Below are 14,903 nucleotides of genomic sequence, written 5' to 3' on the forward strand. Positions count from 1 at the left end.
GGTGGCTGCGACGGCTCACAGAGCGCAGCGGAGAGGAGCTACCCCATGTGAGAGGCCAGGGGCGGCGGCTGGGAGGAGCAACCCCACCTCCAAGGAGCGGTGGCTGTGCGGGTGCCGGAGGGCCTAGAGGAGCTATTCCACATTCAAGGTCAGGAGGGTGGCGGTGAGGAGATACCCCTCATCCAAGGTAAGGAGAAGCAGCTGCACTTTGCTGGAGCAGCCATGAAGAGATACCCCACGTACAAGGTAAGAGAAACCCAAGTAAGACGGTAGGTGTTGCAAGAGGGCATCAGAGGACAGACACACTGAAACCATAATCACAGAAAACTAGTCAATCTAATCACACTAAGACCACAGCCTTGTCTAACTCAGTGAAACTAAACCATGCCTGTGGGGCCACCCAAGACAGGCGGGTCATGGAGGAGAGGTCTGAGAGAATGTGGTCCACTGGAGAAGGGAATGGCAAACCACTTCAGTATTCTTGCCTTGAGAACCCCATGAACAGTATGAAAAGGCAAAATGATGGATACTGAAAGAAGAACTCCCCAGGTCAGTAGGGGCCCAATATGCTACTGGAGATCAGTGGAGAAATAACTCCAGAAAGAATGAAGGGATGGAGCCAAAGCAACAACCATACACAGCTGTGGATGTGACTGATGATAGAAGCAAGGTCCGATGCTGTAAAGAGCAATATTGCATAGGAACCTGGAATGTCAGGTCCATGAATCAGGGCAAATTGGAAGTGGTCAAACAGGAGATGGCAAGAGTAAATGTCAACATTCTAGGAATCAGCAAAGTAAAATGGACTGGAATGGGTGAATTTCTTTAGATAGCTACATGTAAAATATCTGACATCACTGTAGGCATTGTGTAAACAGTGTGTGTGTGTGTTCAGTCGTGTCCAACTCTTTGCGACCCTCTGGACTATAGCCTGCCAGGCTCCTCTCTCCATGGGATTTCCCAGGCAAGAATCCTGGAGTGGGTTGCCATGTCCTACTCCAGGGAATCTTCCAAACCCAGGAATAGAACCCACATTGCCTGTGTTTCCTGCACAGGCAGACTCTTTATCCACTGAGTCACCTGGGAAGCCCAAGAGAAAGAGACAAGGATGTAAATAACAGGCAGAGGCAGAAATGAAATGCCATGGAAGCCAGGGAACTGGGGTGAGACCAACTAACTCCAGATGAGAAGGTTTAGACAAAAAAGCAGATGTGTCTTTAGGTGAGTCTTGAAAGAAGATAAATTCGTTAGAGAAAAAACAAGATGCACATAAGTCATTCCAACATCTGCAAAAGCAACAAAGCTTAGCAAGATGCCTACAGCACAAAAAGCCCAAGGTATATGGGATTACAGTTCTTATGAAACAGCACTGCTCTTTATTTGTTCAGATGTATTCACTGCATTCACCGAACTCAAGTAACAAAATTCCTCTCTCTTCTTATTTCATCTTCATTCAAAAGTTTCCCTTCCCCCACACTTTCTTTTATGACTTCAGTTTCCTACGGCCAGACAATACCTGATCTCACTGTAGCTTTTTGTGAGCATATCAGTCAATCAAATATTTCAGATTTGGGTTTGCCATTTGAGCAAACACAAGGTACAGTTTTATACTTTATTCCTAGCACCTTTATTGGATTGTCTCCTGTTCAGACGGTTCCCAAGTACTATTGCAACAACACAAATGGGAGAGCTATAAAGTGTAACTCCCATGTTCATTCTTGGGCCTTATCTAACAGTTTGATTATCTGCTCTAGAGGATCTTTCCCCAACCCCACCTTTGTTCTTGCTCACTTCTGAATTCTACTTCCTCCCTTCTCACTTCTATTTTCAAAATAGTAGTGATTGTTATTGCCAAGAATGTTGAAAAACAAATTTGAGTTTAATTATACTTTCCAGAAAGGGCTTCGTATTCCCAGTCCCTTCATTCTTGATTTCTTTTCTAATTCTTTGCCCAGCTTAAATTTTATTTAACTGCTTTGAAATTATACTAAAGTGCCCAATATATTATATATATTTTCATTTTAATCCTGTTATTCAGAATTACCAATTCTCATAAATTTGAAAGGAATTGCCTCTTATAAAAACTCCAACAATCTAGTCACAATAAGAGAAGAAAATACCTTCTAAAAACCAGAAAAAATAGATGAAACTTGAATATAGGATCAATTCAAAATATAGACAAAAACTAGAAATTAAATCGGAGAAGGCAATGGCACCCCACTCCAGAACTCTTGCCTGGAAAATCCCATGGACGGAGGAGACTGGTGGGCTGCAGTCCATGGGGTCGCTAAGACTTGGACACGACTGAGCGACTTCCCTTTCACTTTTCACTTTCCTGCATTGGAGAAGGAAATGGCAACCAACTCCAGCGTTCTTGCCTGGAGAATCCCAGGTACAGGCGAGCCTGGTGGGCTGTCGACTATGGGATCGCACAGAGTCGGACACGACTGAAGCGACTTAGCAGCAGCAGCAGCAGCAGAAATTAAATGATTTTGGAAATTAAGATCCAAAAGACCAAGCAATGTTCTAATTTTGCAAGTACAAAATCTAAGAATTTGAAAGTGATAAATAATATAGTTTTAAAGCCCAGAATCAGAATGTAAAAGTAACCTGGCTCCCAATTAAGTTTGTATTTCCATAATCCTCATGTTTCTGAAGTTTAGCACTCTACTTTGAATACAAGATATTTAATACCTGTTTGCTAGATCCAGCTAAGAAGAATAAATTATATTTATTCCAATCCAGAAAATCTGAATATGTAGGAATCTGCTAGATCAGATCAGATCAGATCAGTCGCTCAGTCGTGTGCGACTCTTTGCGACCCCATGAATCTCAGCACGCCAGGCCTACCTGTCCATCACCAACTCCCGGAGTTCACTCAGACTCATGTCCATCGAGTCCGTGATGCCATCCAGCCATCCCATCCTCTGTCGTCCCCTTCTCCTCTTGCCCCCAATCCCTCCCAGCATCAGAGTCCTTTCCAATCAGTCAAGTCTTCGCATGAGGTGGCCAAAGTACTGGAGTTTCAGCTTTAGCATCATTCCTTTCAAAGAAATCCCAGGGCTGATCTCCTTCAGAATGGACTGGTTGGATCTCCTTGCAGTCCAAGGGACTCTCAAGAGTCTTCTCCAACACCATGGTTCAAAAGCATCAATTCTTCGGCGCTCAGCCTTCCTCACAGTCCAACTCTCACATCCATACATGACCACTGGAAAAACCATAGCCTTGACTAGACAAACCTTTGTTGGCAAAGTAATGTCTCTGCTTTTGAATATGCTATCTAGGTTGGTCATAACTTTCCTTCCAAGGAGTAAGCGTCTTTTAATTTCATGGCTGCAGTCACCATCTGCAGTGATTTTGGAGCCCCCAAAAATAAAGTCTGACACTGTTTCCACTGTTTCCCCATCTATTTCCCATGAAGTGATGGGACCGGATGCCATAATCCTCATTTACTGAATGTTGAGCTTTAAGCCAACTTTTTCACTCTCCACTTTCACCTTCATCAAGAGGCTTTTTAGTTCCTCTTTACTTTCTGCCATAAGGGTGGTGTCATCTGCATATCTGAGGTTATTGATATTTCTCCCGGCAATCTTGATACCAGCTTGTGTTTCTTCCAGTCCAGCGTTTCTCATGATGTACTCTGCATAGAAGTTAAATAAACAGGGTGACAATACACAGCCTTGACGAACTCTTTTCCTATTTGGAACCAGTCTGTTGTTCCATGCCCAGTTCTAACTGTTGCTTCCTGACCTGCATACAAATTTCTCAAGAGGCAGGTCAGGTGGTCTGGTATTCCCATCTCTTTCAGAAGTTTCCACAGTTTATTGTGATCCACATAGTCAAAGGCTTTGGCATAGTCAATAAAGCAGAAATAGATGTTTTTCTGGAACTCTCTTGCTTTTTCCATGATCCAGCAGATGTTGGCAATTTGATTTCTGGTTCCTCTGCCTTTTCTAAAACCAGCTTGAACATCAGGAAGTTTACAGTTCACATATTGCTGAAGCCTGGCTTGGAGAATTTTGAGCATTACTTTACTAGCGTGTGCTGCTGCTGCTGCAAAGTCAATTGTGTCCAACTCTGTGCGACCCCATAGACGGCAGCCCACCAGGCTTCCCCATCCCTGGGATTCTCCAGGCAATAACACTGGAGTGGGTTGCCATTTCCTTCTCCAATGCATGAAAGTGAAAAGTGAATGTGAAGTTGCTCAGTCGTGTCCGACCCTCAACGACCCCATGGACTGCAGCCTTCCATACTCCTCCACCCATGGGATTTTCCAGGCAAGAGTACTGGAGTGGGTTGCCAGAGATGAGTGCAATTGTGCGGTAGTTTGAGCATTCTTTGGCATTGCCTTTCTTTAGGATTGGAATGAAAACTGACCTTTTCCAGTCCTGTGGCCACTGCTGAGTTTTCCAAATTTGCTGGCATATTGAGTGCAGCATGTTCATAGCATCATCTTTCAGGATTTGAAATAGCTCAACTGGAATTCTGTCACCTCCACTGGCTTTGTTCGTAGTGATGCTTCCTAAGGCCCACTTGACTTCACATTCCAGGATGTCTGGCTCTAGGTCAGTGATCACACCACTGTGATTATCTGGGTCGTGAAGATCTTTTTTGTACAGTTCTTCTGTGTATTCTTGCCATCTCACTGTACTAATTCCACTGATTGCAAAGGCTCCGGTGCCAAACTGTAAGGTAGTAAGGCCCTTACATGCACAGTGTAACTCTGTGCATGTAACTTTTCATGAGGCCCTATATGCACAGTGTTTATGGCTTAATGATTTTAATGGCTCCCAAAATAATTCAGATCTGAAAAAAACTGGCTTCTAAATAAAGTTTCCTTAAAATTTCATCAATAACAGAATCATATGTCCAGAAAATCCTGAGTTCAAAGTGTTGCAAGTTATAGGAAAAACTTATAAGCTATAAGTTTTTTATAAGTTTTAAGCTATACCAGTGTGTCAACCATTGCACATTAATTTTATTGTGAAATATAATAAGTATTTTTATAGTTTGCATCATCACATTAAAAATGTTGTTATAATTATATATGTATATATATGTGCTAAGTCACTTTAGTCGTGTCTGAATCTTTGTGACCCTATTGACTCTAGCCCTCCAGGCTCCTCTGTCTATGGGATTCTCCAGGCAAGAATATTGGAGTCGGTTGCCATGTCTTCCTTGAGGGCATCTTCCCCACCCAGGAATCTCTTATGTCTCCTGCACTGGCAGGCAGGTTTGGTGCTAGTGGTAAAGAAACCTCCTGCCAATGCAGGAGATGTACGAGATGCTGGTCGATCCCTGGGTCAGGAAGGTGCCCTGGAGGAGGGCATGGCAACCCACTCTAATATTCTTGCCTGTAGTATCCCATGGACAGAGGAGCCTGGAGGGCTACAGTCCATAGTGTCATGAAGAGTCAGACATGACTGAAGTGACTAAGCATACACACACACATATGTTAAAGGGGAACCCATTACAAATTGAGAACATTAGTAAAAGAAGACTAGAAGAGAACTTGGTAAAAGAATTCTGTTTGATTTGTTAGATTAAATACATTTTTTAAAAAGGTACTGCATCTCAAGTAAGTTTATAGATTTAAAGCAGTAACAATTAAAAACCCAATAAGAATACTTTTTAAACTTGACAGAGTATAAAATATAAATTTAAAAGCAGACAATCATGTCAGCTAACAGTGTTAATACAATGATATTTCTCCTGCAATATATGTGCAAAAATATCAAAGTGGGTCATTGTTTTTAAAAATAGGAAAATTAAAATAAGAGATTCAGAAGAAAACCCAAGCCAAGCATGATGGCATATAATGAAAGGAATGAGTTACTGTCAAATGTAAGGTCATAGAAAAAGTAGATATCAAGTTAAAAACAAATACAAAGCCACATTTGAAATTTTTTTAAAGAAATTCTAGATGAAATGAATTTTTTAAAAAGACCATAGTCAATTTGATGGTAAAAAAAAAGTACACAACATATGCCCATACAATATTAAAAAAGAAAGAAAAGCTTCAGATTGGGAAATATTTTAGGGTAAATATAGCTATTAAAATAGTAATACTCAATATTTATTCAAGTGATACAAGCCTATACAGAAAAATGCCAAAGAAAAATATTAAAAATTATAAACAAAACCAAGGTACTACCAAACATACTCCCAAACCTAGTAAAACAAAATGTTAAAATTTAAAAAATAAACGTAAAGGTTAATAAGGTGATGGAGAACCCAGATATAGTCATATATTATGATAGCTTAGAGTTCTGCTATTTTATAAGAATTCTACTTTTGAAAATAAAAATACAAAAATATTAATTTTATGAGCCAAAAAATAGGTAAAAGCATTCAATTACTGGTAAACTGTTAAGCAGATAAAAGTATATTAATAAAATCAAAACCTATGTTTCTTAATTTCCTTTCTTCTATACCCTTGACTAACATACACACAAACACACCCTTTTAAATACGTAAAAGTGTTTTTTAATTTATTTTTAATTGAAGGATAATTGTTTTACAGGATTGCATTGGTTTCTACCAAACACCAACAAGTGAAGAAATGAAACCCTATAGAAACTCATTTAATTCAAATACTAGGTAATTGTGACAATGTTTCAGGAACAGTGTTGGCATTAAATCATAGACACTGAGCAATACATAGTGTGCCTTTATGGATCTCACAGGCCGGTAAACGTTGAAAAGAATTCTGTAAGGTTAGTATAAATTGTCTTAAAGTTTCATAAATAGTTCATATAAGATAAAGAGATTCTTTAAGTGCAATAAATCAATATTGGAATTTGGGTGGCTGTGATTAACTTATGACATAGATGTAAAAACATGTAATGATTTCTTGAAGACAATTACTTCATATTTGTTGCAAAACAGAAAACAATATTTTTGAGATATACTGAATTCTTTCTTATCCTAGATTATTTTTCCACTTATATTTTATGTAGTTACATAAACACACCTTGCCATTACACTATTTTTCATATTAAGTGCTTTTTCATCTTCATGTAGAGATGAATTCATTGTGGCTTCAAATTTCCTAATTCTGTTTGGCTTGTTTTACTTATTTCTGAAGCTCCTCTAAGGGCTTGTGAATCATAATGCACAAGAAAAATTTGAGGGTGACACAATAAAATTAAAAGTGACTTAATGAGTAGTGAAATGATTTCAAAATTATAATCAATGCTTTAGTGTTCTATTCTCATTTTGGTATTGTAGTGCATAATTGTCAGTGGCACACATTATTCTACAATATTCCATTGTGCTAAGAAAAAAAAAATCACTATGCTTTTAAAGAGTTCTCACATGCTTTCTTTTAAATCATTTTATTATTATTTAAATATGAATTATGATTTAATTTCAAAATAGCATTCTTTAAAATGAAATATTTCAAACTCATAAATACTAAAACCTCTTATATAACTCAATTTTTCTAGAGCTAGCATCATGACCAAAATAAAATCACATAAAATTATAATTATGTAGAGTATGTGTTGACTTATGCATACATGTACAGCTAGTTATATAAGCATTTTACTGACCCTGAACTGAAAAAATTTCAAAGTATAAATAAAATACTAATTGGATTTTCAGTGGATAATAAAAAAGATTTATTTATAAACCTAGGCAACCATTTTTATGTTTTATTGTATCTTAAGAAAGTAAACCATTACCTGTGCAAGAATGGGGAAGCCAAGGTTCCTACATCCATTACAAGGAGTTAATGCTTCCCAGAGTCCTGAGGGCCCACAAGTGTTTTCATCATCATCATCTTCTTCCACTTCTCCTGGTGACAAATTTATTGTAGATGAAGTTCTCTGAAATTAAATATATATCATAGCAATATATTATATCAATGTCAGTCAGATATCTTAACATCAATTAAATTACATAAATTTCTCATGGTGTATGTTAGCAAGAAGAAATTAGCTTAATTCTGGCCATAGTTATGTGACTGTGCTATGGAAATCAGACAAAAAATATGTATAATTTAATTCTAAGTTGAGTGTGAAAGAAAACAAAGTGAAAAAACTGGGTGACAAAGATTGGCAAATTGCAAAGTTCATGTTGAAGAACAGGACATGAAAATGACTCAAAAGAACATAAAAACAGCAACAAATATTTTGATTTCTAATGAAATCAGAGGAACAAAATTAAAATATTGAAATAGGAATCGATAAAATTCTATTTTTTTTCACAGTGTCATCAAAAAGTAGACTCGTTTTGGGGGAAAAAAAAGAAATTCATAAAATTTCATATTATATGCATAAGAGGGGTATGTGCTAAGTCGCTTCAGTCATGTTCAACTCTTTGCAACCCCTGGACTGTAGCCCGCCAGGCTCCTTTGTCCATGGGATTCTCCAGACAAGAATACTGGAGTTGGGAGCTATGCCCTCCTCCAAAGGATTTTCCACACCCAGGGATTGAACCCCTGTCTCTTATGTCTCCTGGGAAGCCCTTGTAAGATACTTTTAAAGTTAATAATAGGACTTCCATGCTAAGCAAACATATTTAGTTTTGCTACTTTTCAAATCTCACTTAAATGACAGCAAAACTTCTGCAAAAATGATCTAAACCATAAGGACAAGGACAACAGGAGGGAAGTTAACAGATGAGCAATATCTAGAAAACATTTAGACAATGATAAACAGATGACTTATCAATTTCATATAGAAAACTTGAGGATTCGGAAAGCAAACTGTCTGCAAAGAGGAAGAATAAAAAGCAGATCTATTCATGATTCAACTCCTCTAAAGGACTTATGAATGAGAGAGATTGACTACCTGTGAAGTAATAATGCAAGAAATTTTGTAGGTGCTGGTGGAACTAAAACAGAATAGAAACTCTATATTAGAAATTAGACCCCAGACTCATCACCCAGCCAAGAAAATAAACCTTCACCACCTGACAAGAAATTGGAGATTTACCTTCTGGTGAGGTTAAAGCAAAGGGATTATGAATTCTAAGAAACCAGGCACAATGAACTGAGGGATGCCTCTTTAAAAACAATGAAATTAAGTGAATATCTATGTAGTAAATAAAGATGCTCCACCTGCCCCTGTGCCTTCTTCCCACATTTGTCTTAGAGAACATGGCAGCTAAGCTCATATCTCCCAGGTAGCAGATGAGAGTATACTCCTCTGGACCGCTCAAGAAAAACAATCTGTAAGTACTTAGGAAAATGGCAGAGGGGTCCATGCCTTAATGCCTACTGTGAAACCCCTCCCCAACAAACTCCATCCACATAAACAGTTCCTAATTTTTCAGTTAAATATGAACAAGAGTATGATAACCATATATTGGAAGGAGGCTTTTAACAGGCCAAACTAAATATACAGATAAAAATTATAAACAGTATCCTCAGAGAGAGAGAATACATAAAATCCAACAGAAGAGTTGGAAAATAAGTCTGAGCAAATTTCCCAGAGGACAGAACAAAAGAAGTTAAAAGTTAAGAAAATTAAGGGATCAAACTAAGAGTTCCAAGTAGAGGTAAAAAGAAATTGTCAAAGTAACAATGCAAGAAATTTTGCCAGAACGAAAGAAAAATTCCAGATTAAAAGAGCCTGCTGAATATTCAGCAGGTAGTATTTTTTTTAAATAGCAAAGACAATAAGTTTGTCTAGAAATATTCAGAGTGTAGTGTTCAGTATAACATTGATAGATTATGATTACTGAAGTTAGTAAAGATAGTTTACATACTGAATTGTAAATAGCACCCATCTCCCCCTAAAAGTTGTTGCTTTAAAAAACAGCATATAAGACTTCACAATACAACTGGTTTTTGCATTCACATCTTACATTTCCCTTTATCAATTTTCAATAACTGAGAAATTAAGAACTTCAATAGTCCTTCAATGAGTTACTGTCTGTAAGATATAATATAGTGCTACAGTGCTTTTATAATTATAATACAATAATACAGTGCTACAATCTACTGAGTCCTCTATTATTCATTATTTTAATTCACACAAGACTTTCAGGAAAATACTAAACTAAGCCACAAGAAGTCAAGTAAAACCCAAGGTCACGGAGATGACAGAAAAAGGATCCTAATCCAGACTGCCTAACTCTAGGGCATCCAATCCATATGTTTGATCAATGCTATCTATAAAAATGACTAGAATGATCAAATGGGCATCTCCTTCACCAACTCATGATCAATTACTGGTTTCACAATTAAGGTTGATACATATGGCAGTATTAATCAGTTTTTTTTCTTCTGTCTCTTTCTCCTCCCCAAAGAAAAACTGCTTATGTCTGTTCCCAGCTCATAATTCTTCAAGTACTTCCCATTGTAGAGCAAATAATATCCATATTCCTTAATATGGCTTCAAGGTTTTATGGTCACACTATTTTTCAGCCCCTTTCTTACTCCCTTTTACTCACCCGAGGCTATAACCAAATGGAATTATTTATCCTTTCCTAATCTGTTCTGTGCTTTTGTTCATGCCCTCCACCTTACTTCTCCATACAACTATTGTACTGCTTAAGAGTTTAGACTCTAAAATTAGTCCTGGAATCAAGTTCTCTAACTCTCTTCCTTTTTAGCCTACTAATTAGTGTGATTTTCAGAGTATAGGACCACTGGCAGCCTCACTTACCTTATGCAGTGGGAAAATACAGTAGTATACACCTCCCTTAGAAACTTTTCCTGAAAAATAAGGTAATGAATATATGGTGCCTGACACACAGTCAGGTTTGAATAAGTATTAACCACTGTTTTTAGCTATTATTCTCCTATAATACTATTGATTCCTCAAAATACAATTCAGATTTCACCTCTTACATAAAATTTTCCAGATTTACCACAAACAGGAAGGATGTTGCTCTCTTCTGAAAGTCTTCAGTTCTTTCTGTCAGTTTGTGTATTCTGTTATTTCACATAGACTTTGAAATGACAAATGGTACAGTGGCAAAGAGCAGAAGTTTTAAAGTCAAACAGATATATATTTAATATATGCAAATAGATATATATTCCTGGCTCTGCCACTTGCAAGCTGTGTTACTGAGCAAATCACATAATCTGACTAATCCTCAGTTTCCTTATCTGCAAAGTAAGCATAATAATCATTCCTACTTGAAGGGGCTATATGAGGATAAAATTAGTTGCTTGACAGTGACAGGTAGATGAAAAATAATCAGTGCTGCTGCAGTGCTGTCACTCAGTCATATCTAACTCTCTGAGACCCTATGGACTGCAGCCTGCCAGTCTTCTCTGTCCATGAGATTTTCCCAGCAAGAATACTGTAGGGGGGTGCCATTTCCTCCTCCAGGGGCTCCTCTAGACCCAGGGATCAAAGGCGCGTCTTCCGTGTCTCCTGCATTGCAGGCAGACTCTTTACCACTGAGCTACCTACTGTGGAAGCCCATAAAAAATCATCAATAAATGTTATTTTTATCATAATCTTTAGCCTGAAAGAGTTATATACACACAAACACAGACACATACAAATTATTTATCTTAGTTAATGGTAAGTTATCTGAAAGCAAATATGCCTTATTCACATTTGCATCTCTTACCATGTGTTTTTGTATAATGTAATTTAATAATTATTTATTAAATAAATCATTAAAGGAATGAGTTTTAAACTAACATTTGTTTGACTACCTAGAAAATTTTACTAATAATAAGAGGTATATATAATTGCATCACAAGTCTCATCATTGTTATTTTAGTTTTGTTTTATATTAACATTTGCCAATAGCATTAGCAAAAATAGCAAAATTTATTTTATAAATTTTGTGGTTTAGTACTGCCCCCTAAAGACAGTTTAGAAGTTAGCTGTGTACAATTCAATGTTACTCAATTTGCAAGGTCATCCTACAATTGAGGGAAGATTGTAATACAAGTCCTCTGACTCTAGATCCTATAATCTTTCTGCTGCTGCTGCTGCTAATTCGCTTCAGTCGTGTCGGACTGTGCGACCCCATATACGGCAGGCCATCAGGCCCCCCAGTCCCTGGGATTCTCCAGGCAAGAACACTGGAGTGGGTTGCCATTTCCTTCTCCAATGCATGAAAATGAAAAATGCATTGTGAAGTGAATGCAATGCAAAGTGAAGTCGCTCAGTCGTGTCCGACTCTTCACGACCCCATGGACTGCAGCCTACCAGGCTCCTCCGTCCATGGGATTTTCCAGGCAAGAGTACTAGAGTGGGGTGCCATCGCCTTCTCTAATCTTTCTAAGAACTACTAATTAGAAGGAAGTTTCTAATTTCTAGAGCTCTTTAAAGAGACAAAAGATATTCAAAATATTCAGAATATCCACAAAGGAATTTCTGTGTTATGTTATCCTTTATCATTGATGGCCTTTAAATGTTAAGTCCAAAATTCAGTAAGTCTACAATGTTATGTGGCAACCTGGATGAGAGGTGAGCTTGGGGGAGAACAGATACACGTATATGTATGGCTGAGTCCCTGTGCTGTTCACCTGAAACTATTACAACATTATTAATCAGCTATACTCCAATACAAAATAAAAAGGTTAAAGGCTAAAAAAAATTTTTGTAAGTCTAAGCAATTAAAGTGTATACTGTTCAGGAAAAGGATCAAGGATCAGATATGATTTCCACACAGACTCTTTAATCCTCATTAGTCAATCCTTGAGTGCATGTCTTTAGAAACATGCTGGCAGTAGGAGAAGAGAAAATCCAAGGATGTCCAGTGTTAGTCCCACCAGGCTCCTCTGTCCATGGAATTCTCCAAGCAAGAACACTGGAGTGGGTGGCAGTTCCCTTCTCCAGGGGATCTTCCTGACCCAGGGATCAAACCCAGGTATTGAACTGCAGCACTGCAGGCAGATTCTTTATCGTCTGAGCCACCAAGAAAGTTCCAAGGACATCTACATCCTGTCCAAAAGTCCCTGGAAGAAAAGCAGAAACTGATGCTGCTCGACAGAGCCAGGATATAAGAGAACAACCTGTGAGTGGGGAAATGGGATGATGGAATGAGACAAAGCTACTTCTCATCCTATCAGAAGTGCAAACACAAAATTAAAAAGTAGGAAAACAGTCTAAAAGAATTGTCAATGCAAAGGGACCTGGCAAATGGGCAGACTCCAGAGAAGAAGCAACCATCAGAAACGGAGGGCAAAACAAAGAGAGATCATTAGGGACAGGAGTCAGCAATCTGGTCTGCAAATCAGCAAAGTCTTTTTGTGTTTGTTTTTCAAAACTGAAAATGATTCATTAACTTTTAGTGAAACTTAAAGTAACACATGCTTATTGTAAAACAAATCATTCAAAATAAAAAGTTATAAAGGAGAAAGTGAAGCTTTTCTGATATTAATTATTATTACAAACATTCAGTGCATGTCCATCCAGATTTGAACTCATGTCCAGTGCTTTTTTCAGAATTGATAAATATGCAATTGTATGCCAAAGAGTACTCTTATTGGGTGGCTCAGACGGTTAAGAATCTGCCTGCAATTCAGGGGAGCTGGGTTCAATCCCTGGGTAAGGAAGATTCCCTGGAAAAGGGAATGGCAATCCACTCCAGTATTCTTGCCTAGAGAATCCCATAGACAGAGGAGCCTGACGAGCTACAGTCCCTGGGGTCACAAAGAGTTGGACACAACTGAGTGACCAAGGGAACATTTCATGCAAAGATGGGCTCGATAAAGGACAGAAATGGTATAGACCTAACAGAGGCAGAAGATATCAAGAAGAGGTGGCAAGAATACACAGAAGAACTGTACAAAAAACATCTTCATGACCCAGATAATCACGATGGTGTGATCACTGACCTAGAGCCAGACATCCTGGAATGTGAAGTCAAGTGGGCCTTAGAAAGCATCACTACGAACAAAGCTAGTGGAGGTGATGGAATTCCAGTTGAGCTATTTCAAATCCTGAAAGATGATGCTGTGAACGTGCTGCAGTCAATATGCCAGCAAATTTGGGAAACTCAGCAGTGGCCACAGGACTGGTAAAGGTCAGTTTTCATTCCAATCCCAAAGAAAGGCAATGCCAAAGAATGCTCAAACTACCACACGATTGCACTCATCTCACATGCTAGTAAAGTAATGCTCAAAATTATTCAAGCCAGGCTTCAGCAATACGTGAATGGTGAACTTCCTGAAGTCCAAGCTAGTTTTAGAAAAGGCAGAGGAACCAGAGATCAAATTGCCAACATCTGCTGGACCATGGAAAAAGCAAGAGAGTTCCAGAAAAGCATCTATTTCTGCTTTATTAACTATGTCAAAGCCTTTGACTGTGTGGATCACAATAAACTGTAGGAAATTCTGAAAGAGATGGGAATACCAGACCACTTGACCTGCCTCTTGAGAAATCTGTATGCAGGACAGGAAGCAACAGTTAGAACTGGACATGGAACAACAGACTGGTTCCAAATCGGAAAAGGAGTACGTCAGGGCTGTATATTGTCATCCTGCTTATTTAACTTCTATGCAGAGTACATCATGAGAAACGCTGGACTGGAAGAAACACAAGCTGGAATCAAGATTGCCGGGAGAAATATCAATAACCTCAAATATGCAGATGACACCACCCTTATGGCAGAAAGTGAAGAGGAACTCAAAAGCCTCTTGATGAAAGTGAAAGAGGAGAGTGAAAAAGTTGGCTTAAAGCTCAACATTCAGTAAACGAAGATCATGGCATCTGGTCCCATCACTTCATGGGAAATAGATGGGGAAACAGTGGAAACAGTGGAAACAGTGGCTGACTTTATATTTCTGGGCTCCAAAATCACTACAGATGGTGACTGCAGCCATGAAATTAAAAGACGCTTACTCTTTGGAAGGAAAATTATGACCAACCTAGATAGCATATTCAAAAGCAGAGACATTACTTTGTCAACAAAGGTCCGTCTAGTCAAGGCTATGGTTTTTCCTGTGGTCATGTATGGATGTGAGAGTTGGACTGTTAAGA

General features: G+C 38.3%; 1 protein-coding gene across 11 annotated transcripts in view; it reads right to left on the reverse strand.

Moving 5' to 3' along the window:
- ANKS1B (ankyrin repeat and sterile alpha motif domain containing 1B) overlaps positions 1 to 14,903 on the reverse strand; it is a 1,154,742-nt gene that overhangs the window by 867,825 nt on the left and 272,014 nt on the right. For all 11 annotated transcript variants that reach the window (XM_019961140.2, XM_070789581.1, XM_070789585.1 and 8 more), the window contains exon 9: positions 7,686 to 7,829. In XM_019961140.2, coding sequence (XP_019816699.2) covers positions 7,686 to 7,829 — 144 coding nt within the window. The remainder of the gene's footprint in view (positions 1 to 7,685; positions 7,830 to 14,903) is intronic.

This window comes from Bos indicus, chromosome 5, assembly GCF_029378745.1.
Source record: "Bos indicus isolate NIAB-ARS_2022 breed Sahiwal x Tharparkar chromosome 5, NIAB-ARS_B.indTharparkar_mat_pri_1.0, whole genome shotgun sequence".
Classification (NCBI taxonomy): Eukaryota; Metazoa; Chordata; class Mammalia; order Artiodactyla; family Bovidae; genus Bos; species Bos indicus.